At 41.5% G+C, this 15,107-nt stretch overlaps 1 protein-coding gene and 1 pseudogene across 1 annotated transcript; one reads left to right on the forward strand and one right to left on the reverse strand.

The window, feature by feature from the left end:
• Positions 1-886: 886 nt before the first annotated feature.
• On the forward strand, positions 887-4,358 carry LOC115757361. Its single transcript, XM_030697567.2, has 5 exons — positions 887-1,612; positions 2,411-2,567; positions 3,170-3,390; positions 3,535-3,708; positions 3,944-4,358. The coding sequence occupies exons 1-5, from the start codon at positions 1,391-1,393 to the stop codon at positions 4,028-4,030; spliced, it is 861 nt and encodes a 286-aa protein (XP_030553427.1). The 5' UTR covers positions 887-1,390; the 3' UTR covers positions 4,031-4,358.
• Positions 4,359-5,839: 1,481 nt separating this feature from the next.
• LOC115757365 lies at positions 5,840-7,290 on the reverse strand (annotated as a pseudogene).
• Between the last annotated feature and the right edge of the window lie 7,817 nt (positions 7,291-15,107).

Genomic DNA, 15,107 nt, shown 5'->3' on the forward strand with positions numbered 1-15,107 from the left:
ATCCTCAAGCTTTTTAAGGTTCTCGCAACGACGGAATCAAATATGATGATTTCACATATTCGAGAGGATGGTTTTGTGTTGGCGAGTATTACTTCCACTAAAATCACTTATTTGCATTACGACATCTCTTGTAATTATCGGTTCCGTGGCGCGTAGGTCAGGTGCTTCCTTTTCATAGAGACCACCGAGTTACACACGGTCGTGTAGCACGTGCCTCAACTCTAATTTATGAGAAAAAAATGAGAAGTCATTCCAAATAGTAAGACCGACTTAAATATAAGGAAAAATAGAACAAATGGTATTTGGACCTTGATCCAATGTGTAATACCATCCTTAAAATTTGGGTAACATGATTTTTAAGCTTTGGCTCGATGTACAATGTCGTCCTAAATTTTCGATTTGTTCAATGTTATCCCCGAATTTGGTAAATTTTGAATTATATAAAAATGTTTAAAAGTTTAGGGACGACGACATCTCACATCGAATCAAAATTTCAGGTTCACGTTGATCATCTTGAAATTTCAGGAACGATATTAGATCAAAGTTCGGAGATTATCTGTGTTGCTTTCTCCGAGTGGTATGGTCACGGTTCCCTTTTGTTTGTAATGCGCGGCATAATACCGTGATTTTTCAGAGGGGGAAAAGAAGAAAGCCCCGACCTCTGACCAGGCCCACCATGTCCATCGGCCATCTTGGAGTTTCTTGCTGGGCAGGGCTTGGCCATCTTGAAGCTCCATGCGAGAGCCCATCACACGAGCTTTCGCTGACCCATTACCCATCCGCCACCAGAGCGCCAATCCTCCACTGTTTCACACGGAAAAAACCTCTGCTTGATCTTCTTTTTTGGTCAGCCTCTGCTTGATCTCACTGACAAGAAAACAAACCTTGAAAACACAAGGAGGAAAAAAAAAAAAAAGAGCAGCTTTAATTGTGGAGAAGCAGAGAGAGAGAGAGAGAGAGAGCATAAAGGGGTGACTGCCCAATTTGTGCAAGGTAGATAGGGTTATTCTCAATTTGCTTCCTCCAGTTTCTCTCCCTCCTCCCAAGTCACAAAGAGCAAATCCCTCTGCGTCTCCAGATTTGCTTTCCTTTCGCCGTCTCTTGAAACGCAGCAGGAATCAAGAAACCTCTCTCAGAATCGGAGAGTCGGGATCGCCCTTCTTTCTCTCTGTGTTTTTTTTTTTCTTCTTTTCATTTTTTTTTTTTTTGGCGTTTCGATTCGATTGGGTTCGATGGTATTCCCGTTTCCGCTGATCTGAATCAACCCAATTCAAAGAGCAGCTGCATGAGCTTCGTTTTGGGTTTCAAAGGCTTGTTAGATTAGATCGATCGCGAGAGGGGGGGAGAGAGAGAGAGAGAAGCGAAGAAAGCAGACAGATTTCTGCAAAACATGTCTGCAATAGTGTGTGGAAAGAGATCTTTTTTTGAGGAATTGAGTGCTGCACCGTCGCCCGTTGTTTCCAAGAGAATCCGCTGCTCTTCCTCCCCGGTTCGCTTGTCTCCTCCGAGGCAGCAGTCGTCCTCTTCTCCTCCTCCTCCTTCCTGGCACCAACCGGGGTCGGTGGTCCTGATCGAGGAGCTCGCCGCTATCTTCCCTGATATGGACAAGCAGGTTTCGGCTATTCACCATCGTCCTCCTTGTGTTCCCTTTATTTGATTGTTATGCAGTTTCTTGGGTGGAGGAGAGGAAACTTGTTTGACTTTGATCGCTTTTTAGGCTGTGATTTATGCTTTGGGTTGCTTGATTGTTCGTCCATAATGACTTCGTTTATGCCTTTTCATACGTGATCCTGATTTCTGGGTTATGTCAATTATATCGGTCTTCTGCTTCCGGATTGTTGTTTGTAGATGATATTTAAGCTGAGGAGTTTTAATCATAGCTTTAGGTGTTATGAGCATATTGGCATTTATCTCTTTTTAGAAAATATTGGATGATTAGATATTGATCGACTTGTGACGTGATTTCCAAGTGGGTTGATTGACCTCATATCATCTTGGAGCCTAATGATCAGTGATCTATGTTGATAGCTTTAGGTGTTTTGGGCATATCAGCATTGACTTCTTTTTAGAATATATGGGATGATTACGTGTTAATCATCTTGTAATATGATTTTCAATTCGGTTGATTAACGGCATATCATCATGGAACCTTATGATCCGTGATCTTCTGTTCTACAGAGCTTCTTTTGTTGCTTATCCTGCAATCTCGAGATTGCCTAGCAATTGACAGCCTGTGATATAATTGGAGTCTCGTGTTCACTGTAATGAAACATGGGGAAAAATGACTCAATTTGATATCTGAATAGACTTTCTTTTGTTTTTCTTCCCAGATGATGATATGATCATTAGAAAAAATATATAACTACCCGGTTGCTAATATGACATTTTACATTGTTATGACATGTTCCAGCTTCTTGAGAGAGCACTTGAAGAGAGTGGTAATGACTTGGATTCCGCTATCAGAAGATTGAATGAACTTCGCTTGGGATCTGCTGATCCAAATTTGGGTTCTGCTCTGGATGGGTCTAATGCATCAGCAGATGTCAATGTCCAACTTCAGTCACAAGGTGAAACTTGGATCCTTTGCAGATTAACTCCTGTATCGGGAAAGCGAGCTCCTCACTCATTAATTTCCATATAATATGAGGAATTTTCAGTTTATATTTTCCTTTATCTTCACGGGATTCATTTTATAGATGCGGAAGTAAATCAATCAATTTCAAATATTCTGATTATTAGAAAGAATGGCATAGCTCTCTTATGGAAATTGGATTACTGAGTATGAAGGAGGAATACTTTCATGCCTAACACCGGAAGTTCCTTTTCAATTTGCCTCGTGGCATATGGGAGCACGTGAAATGATGAATATGCAAATTACTTTGACCTCAATTACCAGCTTTGAGGCTCTCTTCATCACAATCATGTTGCACCCTTTTCTTTTCTTCTTGGGGGTGTATTACTGATTTGATCCTTTTGCATTGACTGCTTTTGTAAGCTTGTATGGGGTTGTGAGCATTATCTACTTGTCATGAGCCAGACATTAGTGCTGGATTTACCTTTTTCTTGGATTCCTTGATTGATGTGTCGTCTTACTTTTAAGTTTCAGAATTTGTTGCTCCTTGTTGGGGTTTAAGTTTCATGACAGTAGACGATATATGTTGCATTGCAGGGGGTGAAACAACTGCTGGAGAGGCAGGTTTAACGCAGGATTCATTAGCTGAAGAGACCTTATCAATTGATGGGCCAGAATGGGTGGAACTCTTTGTGAGAGAGATGATGAGTGCGTCCAACATGGATGATGCCAAAGCCCGTGCTGCTAGAGCGCTCGAGGCATTAGAGAAGTCCATCTTGGCACGGGTTGGTGCAGAAGCATCCCGGAACTTTCACCAGGTAGCTATTTTTGTTGTATGGAATATTTCCTACTTTGACTTTCAAACCCACCAAACTACCGACCCCCAAACAAAACAAAAACAGGAGAAGAAGAGGAACTTAAGATAAATCAACTGTATTATGCTGATATTTTATCCCCTCCAGGAGAATATGTTGCTAAAGCAACAAGTAGAAGCACTGATTCAGGAAAATACAATTCTCAAGAGAGCTGTGGCTATTCAGCATGAACGCCAGAAAGAACACGAATTAAGGAGTCAGGAATTGCAGCATTTGAAGCAGGTGGTGTCTCAGTACCAGGAGCAGTTGAGGACTCTTGAGGTTCGAACTTGTGAACACTGAATCTTCTTAACTATATGCTTGGGTTTTGATTTATTTGAACGTAATTTGTCTGTAGAATGTAGAGGGGTTTCGCATTTCCTGTTTGGCTCCTTTTATCGTTAGGTCCTTGAGATATATAGAATCCTTCTTGCTGTCTTGGTGTAACCGCTGCTCTGCTGTGGTCGCTAGACAAATGAATCTTTTCTTACGGATTTATCTTTCGATGCCATGCTAGGTGAACAACTATGCACTCACGATGCACCTGAAGCAAGCTCAACAAAGTAGCTCCATCCCTGGGCGTTTTCACCCTGATGTGTTTTAGGGAACTGTGAATCTGTTGATTTGGGCTGTTGATGTGGACTGTGGTCTATGCACTCGAGCTATCTTTCAAACGGTGCAATTGGCCTGACGACATGCAAAGGCTGTAATCCTCCCAATCATCGGCAATCAGCAGTGGGTGTCTTACAAGATAAGTTAGCAAAACATAGCAACTAGTTTGTTACATTGTCACTCCTTTCTTTGTATTTAAGCAGATGAAAATGGTATGCATGTTATGCTAGTAATTCAGTTTGTGTTTGTGTGTAATTATACATGGGGATTATTGTTTCTGAAAGTTGCTGCATCACTGCAATATCACATTGTTTCATGAACTGCTCTAGCAAATAAGTAGAAGCAATGTCGTTGAAGGCACTTGCATGGGCATCTTACCGATGCTCGGAGTGCCGGACAAGGAAACTTGGTGAGGCGACCTTGCTCAAGTACCTCACGTAATGCGCAAGCTGTGATTTGCTTGCCTCATAACCATTTACCACCGCAACAAGGAATGTTTGTTGGAGCCTGACTATGAGGACGATCCTCCTCTGTTGAAACAAAAGCTCACAGAATTAGGGGAACGAATGGTCTTTCTTTACGATGGTTCAATGCATGAGGTGATATGCTATGAAAATACAGCAATTCGATGAACTTTTCTTCTCATAAGCAGGTGGGCTTCAATTTGCAACCTTAATTTGGACTCGCGGCTTAGTCCTGTCACGAATATCCTTTTCCTGTTAGGAGAACCTTATACCATTAGTAAAGTTACATTCTTTGATTCTGCCAAAGAAAAGGTGTTAGGTTCTGTGCGGTGGCCAAGAGGTCCAGCATTGTTTCTCGCTTCAGCCCTAAGGAAAGGTGGATAGGAAAAGTTAGCCTTAAGTAGAGACTCGGTGCCGGTTCATTTCGGTGTGTCGCCAAGGAACTTTAGCTTTTTCTCTGGTGGGCTGCTTTCGGTGTGTTTCAGTTTCTGAGGTTTTTATGGAGTTTGTTTGTGAATAGTAGGGCCACAACTCTTTAAGATTCCATTCGCAAATCTGAATGCAGAACCAGGTGTCCATGGCTTTGAGCCCCAAAAGTAAGAGTCGGAGCAACCCTGTGAGAATCTGAACTTAGGATGTGGGGATATAATGCTCCCTCCTGTCTGCGACAGGTTTTTTCAAGGTTATTTGGTCATTGCACCAGGCAAGAGAATAGAATGTTGCAAGCGTTTGAACATTCCATGGGTATGGTGAGCCACGGAGCATTGTTTAACCATCCAGTCACAAAGCAAAGCTCAGTGGCTCCGATCTCACTTTCTGGCGCTCGAGACCCCAGCAGCAAAATGCGGGAGGTTTTTCTGCTTCGCCGCCTTGTGATTACGCGGCCGTGTAGATTGTTGGCTGATCTTCCAAGGCAGCCTCGATACCGGTTCGCTTCTATTCGCGATTTGAGGATGCTTAAGATGATTAAGCAAGGCATATTCCCTGCACTCCGTTGAGTGTAGTATAAGAATGTGGAGATTCCAAAACTTCCTTTTGCATAAAAAAGAAAAAAAAAAAAATAGCATAGAAGCCCTAGACGTATGTTAGCGGCCATGTGCAAATACGAAGTCATTTTGTCATGGATCTTCTATCTATTGAAGTAACCTCGTATCATTATGAGTAACATGTAAGGTCGGTCATTCGTCAAAGTTTCATTACGGCCACGATGCTTCTTCATCCTCGCGTGTTCCTAGGGGGTCAAAGGGACGGGCCTATGCTACGACGTGATCATATTTGATAATGAACATGTACGCCGTACAAGCACGAGCAATACTTTTCCCATGAGTTAAAGTTACATAAAATTGAGGATGAAATTGTCGAAATTGATGATGCCAAACGTTTACGAAGTATACATTTTGACTGGTCAAGCCCTTCGTGAGCTTGACTCGGTCCGTGCATAAAAAAAGAAAAATAAATAAATAAAGACGAAGAAGAAGAAATCAAACTCCCTTGCCATCCGGGGAATCGAATCCTGTTCCCACCCATTCTAATCTGGCCACGGGAGCAAGGACCACTTTTGTGCTACTAACTAAATGCCTACCGGGGTTCTGCTAAATTTCTAAGTTAAAAACCCAAGAAGAAAAGAACAAACTATACAACACGGCAAGAGATTCCTTGATGAACAAGTGAACCCTTATAGTAAGAGGTTTATGTATCTATTACCTAAAACTCCGAGGTTTCTCCGGCGACACGCGTCGATGATGATCGGCGGATCCCCTCGCAAAACACTCATGAAACTAACTCTATTTTGGGCCTTTGATGTTACTACGGTGGTTGTGATGGAGCCCGTTCTCGGACATCTGATCCTTGCAAGGACTCCACTGACGCTGAACCGACTGGTTTTTATCTGTTGCCTGTACAGTGTTACACCATTTCCTTTTGGCATTCTTGCATGACACTCGATGGCTTTGGGAGACAGAATAAGGGAAACCAAGAAAAGGGGTGGGCGAAGGCTCAATATGCAGAGACGAGGAGCGTTTGGCCGCCCCTCATCATCCTCTTGAACTCGTCGAAGCTGACCATCCCATCTCCGTCCACGTCCACCTTCCTGATCATCTCCTCGCACGCCTCCGCCCTCTTCCCTTCGCTCATCCCTAGCGACGACAGCACCCGCCCCAGCTCCTCCACCGTGATCACCCCGTTCCCGTCCCTGTCGAACACGTCGAACGCCTCCTTCAGCTCCGCCTCTCCGCTGCGCTCCCCGTCGACGGCCTTCCCGACGGCGGACATGGACTCGAGGAGGCCGCAGAACTCGTCCAGGTCGATGCGGCCGTCCCCGTTGGCGTCGGAGCCGGCCACCGCCTCCTCCACCTCCGCGTCCGACACGGAGATCTGGAGGCCCCTCAGGGACTCCCTCAGCTCCTCCCTCGTGATGAGCCCGTCGCCGTTCCTGTCGAACGTGGCGAACACCCGCCTGAGCGCCCGCGCTCATAGCCGGCCGCTCCTTCTTCAGCTGCTGCTGCGGCGGCGGCGGCTCTCGGGCCGTGGTAGATGAAGCGGAAGGCGGGATCGGGGGCTGGGCGAAGAGGGCCCTGAGCAGGACGGGGAGCTTCTTCGTGGGCACGCGGAGGAGGATGTTGGCGAGGGAAGCGAGGAAGACGAGGGACAGCAAGAGTGCAGTGAGTAGCATCATGGTCGTGTTTGTATGGGGGAGGGAGGTTGCAGGGAAAGAGAAGAAAGTTGGAGGAAGATGAGAGGAAGGAGACGCTGAAGAAGGAGGGAGGAGAAGAAGGTTGCAACGTTGACATCCAACTTCGGAGGAACGCGGTATTTGGCGTGCGGGGGCCACAAACCGCGTGGAATAAAAGCCGGAGTCCTCCAATCCTAGGAGAACCGGACATCCTGATACGCGTGGAGGGTGAAAGAAAATGAAATGTTGAGCAAACATTAAATTTTTTTTTTTGGCTCTTTGTGAGACCCACATAATCAACTGACTCGTCTCGAAGTTACACGACAAGGAGTTGGGATGTCCGCCCATTTTGGATTGGAAAATGCTTTGGTAACCGTCCTCCGTCGTCAAACCAAATAAAATGCTATTATTCACTGTTCATTCTCTAGGCATTACGTTATATGATTATGTAATTATCATTAATTTACTGGACGATTAATAGTATGTTCTTCGTCACAAAAGACAAAAAATAATAAATAATGAGAAATTATTGTGGAGTCCATTCTGTCAAGAATTCGTAATCAAGAGCACGTCGTTACTCTCTCGCAGGTATCCAAAAATTGCTATGTTAGCAAAGCCCTACCTGATAGTCTCTTTGCTGATTGGTTGCACATAATTTCCTCCAGGGGTAAGTGTATCGCTCGCTTCACCATTTCATGGTCTTACTCAGTACAGTAAGTTGGTTATGTAATAGTGATAAGCACAAACATAGTATATTGAATTTTAAATAGATGAACCATACTAATCTTTCCAAACGATGATACCGAGAATGGTTGGCTAGTTCACTCGATTTAAATGTTCTATATGGAAGCGGTAGGACATGTAAATTGATCTCACAAAAAAAAAAAATTGTGCCTACTGTGTCAAATTAGGGTGCTGATCTTAAGGGACGTTGCACTATTGCAGTGATCGGTAACTTTTACGCCATCTCAAACTAGCATTGTCCATTTTAAAGTCAGATGCACGCGTGAATGGTATTGTGACTTAAATAGTTTCACATACGCTGCAAGCCCAAGTGAAGTGGCTTATATATAACATATTTACATGTATACATTCATATGTATGTGTATGTATATTTAAGAGAATGCAGTAGAAACCTGATTCCTTTCGGGTGGGGAGATCTCAAAGAGAAAGCTAAAGTCCGAACTCATCAATATATTCAGTTGAACCCACTTCTACTTAAAAGCTTAATCAATAAGTTATGGATCAATTAAAATATATTAACTTCTCATACATACATCGTGCGAACTAGCAAAGCATGATTATTAAATGGTTCACCTCCGAGTTCAAATCTCGAACTATTCTATATAAATCGGTGTAATCTCTTTTTAAATATATTTGATGGGAAATGCACAAGTAAATTGACTAGCCGGCGTTACATGAATAAACGATGAGGAATAGTTTTTACAAAAGTAATCCTTTTTTTCATCATTACAAAAGAAATATTTGTCTTTTCATTTAAGTACTCTTTTAATCCTCGCAAAATGTGACAGCTCTTTTCACGAAGGCGGCTCTACCTTCTCAACAGCCCGCACGATACATATTGTTCGCCCCAATCGCTAATCAACTGCACGTCTTTAAGCGCGTCGTGCTTGTTTTAAGGTTATGCAAGACTTTTCTACCATTACAATAAGCCCCATGCCTGAGCGATGTGGGATTAGAAATAGATTTGAAATACACCCCAAACTCATGATACAAAATTTGGACAAGATGATACGAAGTGAAGTTGGAATTAAAACGTGGGTGATGTATTTCAAAGTCTCTAAGATAAATCTTGTAGTTAAAAGCATCCCAAAAAAGGGGAACAAAAACCAATTTTCATATATTCAACACCGTTTGCCTTTATGAGCGGTGTCCCATCCCTTCAAAACGAAAATCGTGGTCTCCAATGCACTGTCATTATCTTGGATGATGGTAACCGTTATGCTAAATTAGTCCTTTTCAATTCAAACCCCGTGGATTGCTTTCATTCAAATTCAACATGTTCCGTGAAACTTCTATAGATCATGACCATATGTACACATAAAAAGATTGAATTTTGTCTATTCGTAAGGCTTATAGAACATTTCGTGGGTCTTTTAAGTAGCCGAATCTTTGTGTCTTAGCCCCTAGGTAATCAAAATACGAATAGCGATCCCTTATCAACACATGGCGCAACTGAATACCGTTCTTCTCTTCACTATTTCTTGCCCTTTTCCCCTTTTCTCTCTTGTTCTCCTCCGTGTGCAGCTTCCACTTTTTTATGGCCCACCATCTCACTTCGCCGTACTAAATGTCATTGTACCTTGCCGACCTTTCCGGACTCAAATTACGACGGAGGCGGTGACCTCGGACGTCATTGGGCTCAAGCGACTCCGTATCAAAGGGTCCCTAGGCATCGAGGCCTCGTCACATCTGTAGATGATGATGATTATGGAGAGAGAGAGAGATACTGTGGACGACCGTAGTTCCAACCAAGATCATAGATATCTCTCCCTAAACCAATGCGCTAGTAGTACTAGCTTCCCACCGGCAGCTCCACGGAGCTCTATCGCCGAGCTCCATTGCCAGTCGCTATCATTATGGCTAGTGATGATTTCTATGTACATGTGTGCCGTACGACCCAATTCACATGGGTAGAGCTTTCAAAAAAACTACTCGAGTGATTACATGTGATGGTGGCATTTCTATGTTTGGGTAAAAACCAATTATAATAAAAGTATAAAAGTTGCACCATTTCACAATGAAAATATTTGATGGTCAAATGGTTGTGCTATTGTTTCGTATTGAAGGCCACGGAGTTCAATTTTCAGTAGGTGTAAAAAGCAATGTTGTTTCCTAAAAGCAGCTTTAAAACTGGGTTAGAATCGATTCAACCTCAGAACGTTAGAAAGACTTCTTGTTTGCTAGCATCTTCGTGACGCTACAACGACGGGCTCGATAACCTCGAACCTCAGAGTCTCCAGTGGTACAAAGTAATAACCTTTATGATAAAGCTCGGAGAGGATTGCTAGTGCTGGTGGCGCCTCCCAACCTTTCTTATAGTAAAAGATTACCAAAGTCACAACATAAAGCTGCTCAACTTGTGCCTTTTCTTTCCTTCAAGAGTAAGAGAGTAGAGCTCGCGCAACATGTCTATCGGATATGAGTTTTGTAACCTTTGGTGCTCCACTCAACGGATTCTCCCATTTCTTTATGATGCTCCACTGTAGTTTTGAGCACCCTATTGACGATCATGACCCCCCAAAATCCAAGTGGTGCTTTTGCTTGTGGCGTGGATGCACATGAAAATGTTTCCTTTGGAGGGTAAACGATTACAAATAATGGATCACCTACTCTTATTATGAAAAAATAATGGCAATTCGTCACTCCTTGTGCGTCTTTTATTCTATAGCATCACGAGCTTAAACATTATAAACTCTCTATACTATTAGATAGAGAATAGGGATCCTATTTTACAATGAAGGAACCTCTCTGTGTTGACTTTCGATCTCGGTAGATCAATGTTATGCTCGATGTATATAAATTTTAGCAGCATTGGCACAGACCGAATCTAACGATTATTCAAAACTAAGATAACCCAAAACTACTTTTGATTTCACAAGTTTCTTTCAAAATCATTTCACAACTAATTTCTGTCACAATCGTGTGAGAATAGTTCGAGTAGAAACTCCCTCCGCCGTCGTAAAGTAAAGTTTGCGAGCTCGAAAATTGCATGTGTTCGGACGTACAAATTTAAGATACGGTAACGTCCTTGATTACCGTAGAACGAGATTATGTCACATGCAATAAAAGATTGAAAATTCAAGAGTAAGAAAATATAAATGGAAGTGGGAAAACTCAAGATCTGAAAATCATTTTTCGAAATAACTAGTTATATTGCTTAGGAGAATTAGTCGACGAAAAATATTTTTGATTATCAACCACATTTTTCAAATCTTGAGTTTTCTGTGAAACACACGCACCCTAAAGTTTACGAACTTGCACATTTTATTCTCATACCAATGCATATAAAAAAATAATAATCAGTTGATAGCATTTCGGGAAGAATAAAGCTAAGAGATTCCACAAGAACAAAAGCACCTCTTTACATCATAAAATAGGACGTAAACTTCACATATCAAACGTCTGATGGGATTTGCGGCTATTTGGCACGATTTTGTCGAGTGCCGGGGCTATTTTGAAGACAAAAATGATGTTTAGGGAATATTTTAATAATTGACTTTCGATGTAGGGGTTTAATTGAAATTCCCTACCACTTCCCGGATAGCAAATCGCATGCTAACAGGCAATTTTCGTGACATTGGAAAGAACAGCAGAGCATTAACCTTGCTCTCTTCAAGAGACGAGTAGATCCACCTTAGTCCAGGTCCAGTTAGGTGGTTTTCCAAAAAGGCACTAGAAATGAAAATGGGAAAAATTATCAAAAAAGTCCTAAATTTATTGCAATCGTGCCAATTCAGTTTTAAATTCATTTTTTTTTTTTGTTGATTCAATCCCAAATCTTTTACAATTGTGCCAATTTAGTCAATCCAGCCAAATTTGCCGCTAGCGCCGACATGGACATCGGTTGGCGACACAATATTTTAATATTTTTAATATTTTTTAATTTTGTTTTATTTTTTTTATTTTTTTCCCCACCTCATCTTCTTCCTCGGCCAACGACTGCAAAACCCATCTAGTTTAGCATCTGAAGTAAACCATTTTCGGGAAAAATCAAGAGAAATCACAAAACCCACATATTTGCACTCATTCCCTCAGTTTCTTTGTGTTTTCCCTTTTTTTTTCTCTCATGGGTGTGTTTTGTTTGTTGTCGTTGGGCTTCGCCATGGCTGGCTGAGGCACGACCTCACAAGATCCGGGTTGGCGAGGTTCGGCCTCGCGCAGCCACGACGAGCCGAAGCAAGGTCGAGTCTCGCCCAACCCGGGCGAGGTGGATTTCGTTCATTGTCAAGACATTGGTAAATTTTGAAGCCGCTCGTGGTGGACATTGTCGGGAAAAGATTAGCATCGAAGAGTTTGTAAGCCTCTTACTGTTGGATAGAGGAAGAAGATGAAGAGGGAAAAAAATATAAAAAAAATTAAATAAAAATATTAAAATATTGTGTATTTGGACAGCCAAATTTGGCCGAATAGATTGAATTGTCATAATTGCAAAAGGTTTAGGATTGAATCGGCAAAAAAAAAAAATAGAATTGAATCGGCATAATTGCAAATTGATTTAAGATTTTTTTGGTAATTTTTCCAATGAAAATGCTATGGCTTTTTCGAATGCCCCATGGGATATGGAGCTATTTGACACAATTCTATCAAGTGTCGGGGTTGAAATGAATGTTCATGGGATATTTTGAGAATTGACTATTAATACAAGGGCTAATTGAAAATTTTCCTTTATATTTCCTTCATTTAGGGTGGGTTTAGTTTAGCATTCCCAAGAGTTTTCAGCCCTCAAAGCCTATTGGGAGAATGTTGAAACATTTGGTTTAGCTTTAAACAAGCATTTGATCAAATGCTGGCCTTGAGAAAGCTGAAAGCCCAATGCTAGTAACCAACATCGAGCTTTCAGCATTTAAACAAATGCTAAGAGATTTTTTTCCTTTCAAAATTAACATCATTAATTCTCCATATTTTTTATTTTGCCTCCCTTTTTATTGTTTGTCTTCTTTGTCGGTTCAGCAATGGGTAATTTTTTTAATTAAAAATTAAAAAATTACATTCCAAGCCCATTTGGAATGTTATTTTTACCAAACACCATTCAACCCAAAGCTTATTTTCAAATGAGATTTTACCAAACGCAATTAACATTTTCCTAAGCCTCTTTAGGTTGAAGGCATTTGTATTTCTCCTAAGCTCATTTCAAATGTTGAACCAAACCCACCCTTAAGCTTTTGAATCCATCTCTACTATTCATTGGGCCTTGGGCCTTTTCTTATTTGTCTTTCAACAATCGAATTGCAGGAGGAATTCCACATCGGACGATCCATCCTAGATCGCCAATCGTTGGGTAACGAGCAATTTTTGGAACCCTAAGAAAAACAGCAGGACATGAGGCTATTTGACAAAATTCCGTCAATTACCGAGGCTATTTTGAAATAAATGAAGTTCAAGGGTATTTGAAGAATTGACTGTAAATACAGGGGCTTATTGAATTTTATTTTTTTTCCTTTCACTTCTTTCGGCTAGGCTTTCAAGTCAATTTCTACCGTCTCTTGGGTCTTGAACCCTCTTCTTCTCTGTCTTTCGATAACATGATTGCCGGAAAAATGCCACTCTAGATAAATCGCAAATCGCATGCTAATGAGCAACTTTTGTAACCCAAGAAAAAACTAGGGGTGAGCAACCGGACCGGGTTTACCCGGAACCCGGATCGGCCCACCCGAAAAACAGGGTCGGGAATCGGTTCTTGCTCAAACCGGTCCGGGTTTCGGTTCCAATTTTTGGGAACCGGTTGAAACCGGTCCGGTTTCCGGTTCTAGGTGAAGACCCACCTGGACCGGTTTTAGAACCGGTTTTTAGTTACTTAAAAAAAAAAAAAGACACCATAATGTAGTATCCAAATAACTATGATTTTGGTTTTATGCTTGTGGTGTTTGAGTTTTTCTAGTGTTGGTTCATGCGCGTTAAATGTGGTGTCTTTTAGCATGTTATTTGGATCTTACAATTTCAGTTCTTTTTTAATGGGTACAACGAAAATTGAAGTGTGATAGAAAGATTTACACTATGTTAATTCGGCGTTACGGAGGATCATTGTTGCTTTTGATGGATTGCAACTTTTATTTTTTATATCAAGGTTTGTTGCTTTTGGTGAATCATACTATTATTTATTATTATTTTTTGGATTGTTGCTTTTGGTGTATTATAATTTTTTTTGCTCATTTCATCAATGCTCATATTATTTTGATGAAAAAAAAAAGGAAAACGAGGTTCTCGGGTAGACCCGAAACCGGACCGAAAAACAGGGTCGGTTCCAAAACAGGTTCCAAGACAAACGGGGTCGGTTCTCGGTTCTAAAAACTAGGAACCGGTTATAACGAGGTCGGTTTCGGGGTCTAGGCCTAGACTCGGCCCACCCGGCCCATGCTCACCCCTAGAAAAAACAGCACAATATTAAAATTTTCTACAAGATAAGGGTAGATCTATTTTAGTTGTGATCCTATCGGGTGATTTTCACGAAGGCATTTGATATAACCGTGGTTGGCCGGTGTTGGCCTTTTGAACTTAGGATAGAAGATTAGTTATTTGACACAATCTTGTCGAGTGACGGGGCTACTTTATAAAAAAAAAATGAAGTTCAGGGGGTAATTTTGAGAATTGTCTATGGGTTAGAAAAAATTTCCCCTTCCACTTCCTTTGCCTAGGCTTTCGAATCAATTTCTACCATCTATTGAATTATGGCCCTCTTCCTCTTCATCTTTCAACAATAGGATTACTATAGGAATGTCACATCTAGCCATCTGTTCTTGAGCTTACTTTGGCAGATTTGGAAGTCCCGCAGCTCCTTCATCTTCTGAGGACACAAAATTCCCCCTCAATCTACGATAATCGATGCCCTGGCCAAGCATGAAGAAATGATTTTTAAACAGCTGAAATTATTAACAGAGGTCAAAGCTGAATCCCTTGAACTAGGAAAATGGTTACCTTCATATCGTGGGTCGTGGAAGATCAACGTCAGCATTTCGTGATTGGAGGACAAATTGGAAGCTTCAATCGTCGGCGTCTATAGATGTAGCAAGGGTGTGATGATCGACGGCTTCGCACAAACGACATTGGGCCATCCATTTCAAATAGCAAATCGAGTTAATATCAAATTTCATAACCATGGAAAGAAGAACATAATTTTTACTTTACTTTTTAAGAAACGAGTAGACCCACCTTAAGTCCAGATCTAATAATGTGTCTTTCAAGAAAGGCACCCA

This window comes from Rhodamnia argentea, chromosome 4 (genome assembly GCF_020921035.1).
Source record: "Rhodamnia argentea isolate NSW1041297 chromosome 4, ASM2092103v1, whole genome shotgun sequence".
NCBI lineage: Eukaryota > Viridiplantae > Streptophyta > Magnoliopsida > Myrtales > Myrtaceae > Rhodamnia > Rhodamnia argentea.

Coding starts and splice junctions, on each gene's coding strand:
- LOC115757361 (XM_030697567.2), top strand. CDS start 1,391: ATGTCTGCAATAGTGTGTGGAAAGAGATCTTTTTTTGAGGAATTGAGT. Junction 2,568..3,169: donor TGTCCAACTTCAGTCACAAG/GTGAAACTTGGA, acceptor GTTGCATTGCAG/GGGGTGAAACAACTGCTGGA. Junction 3,391..3,534: donor CATCCCGGAACTTTCACCAG/GTAGCTATTTTT, acceptor TATCCCCTCCAG/GAGAATATGTTGCTAAAGCA.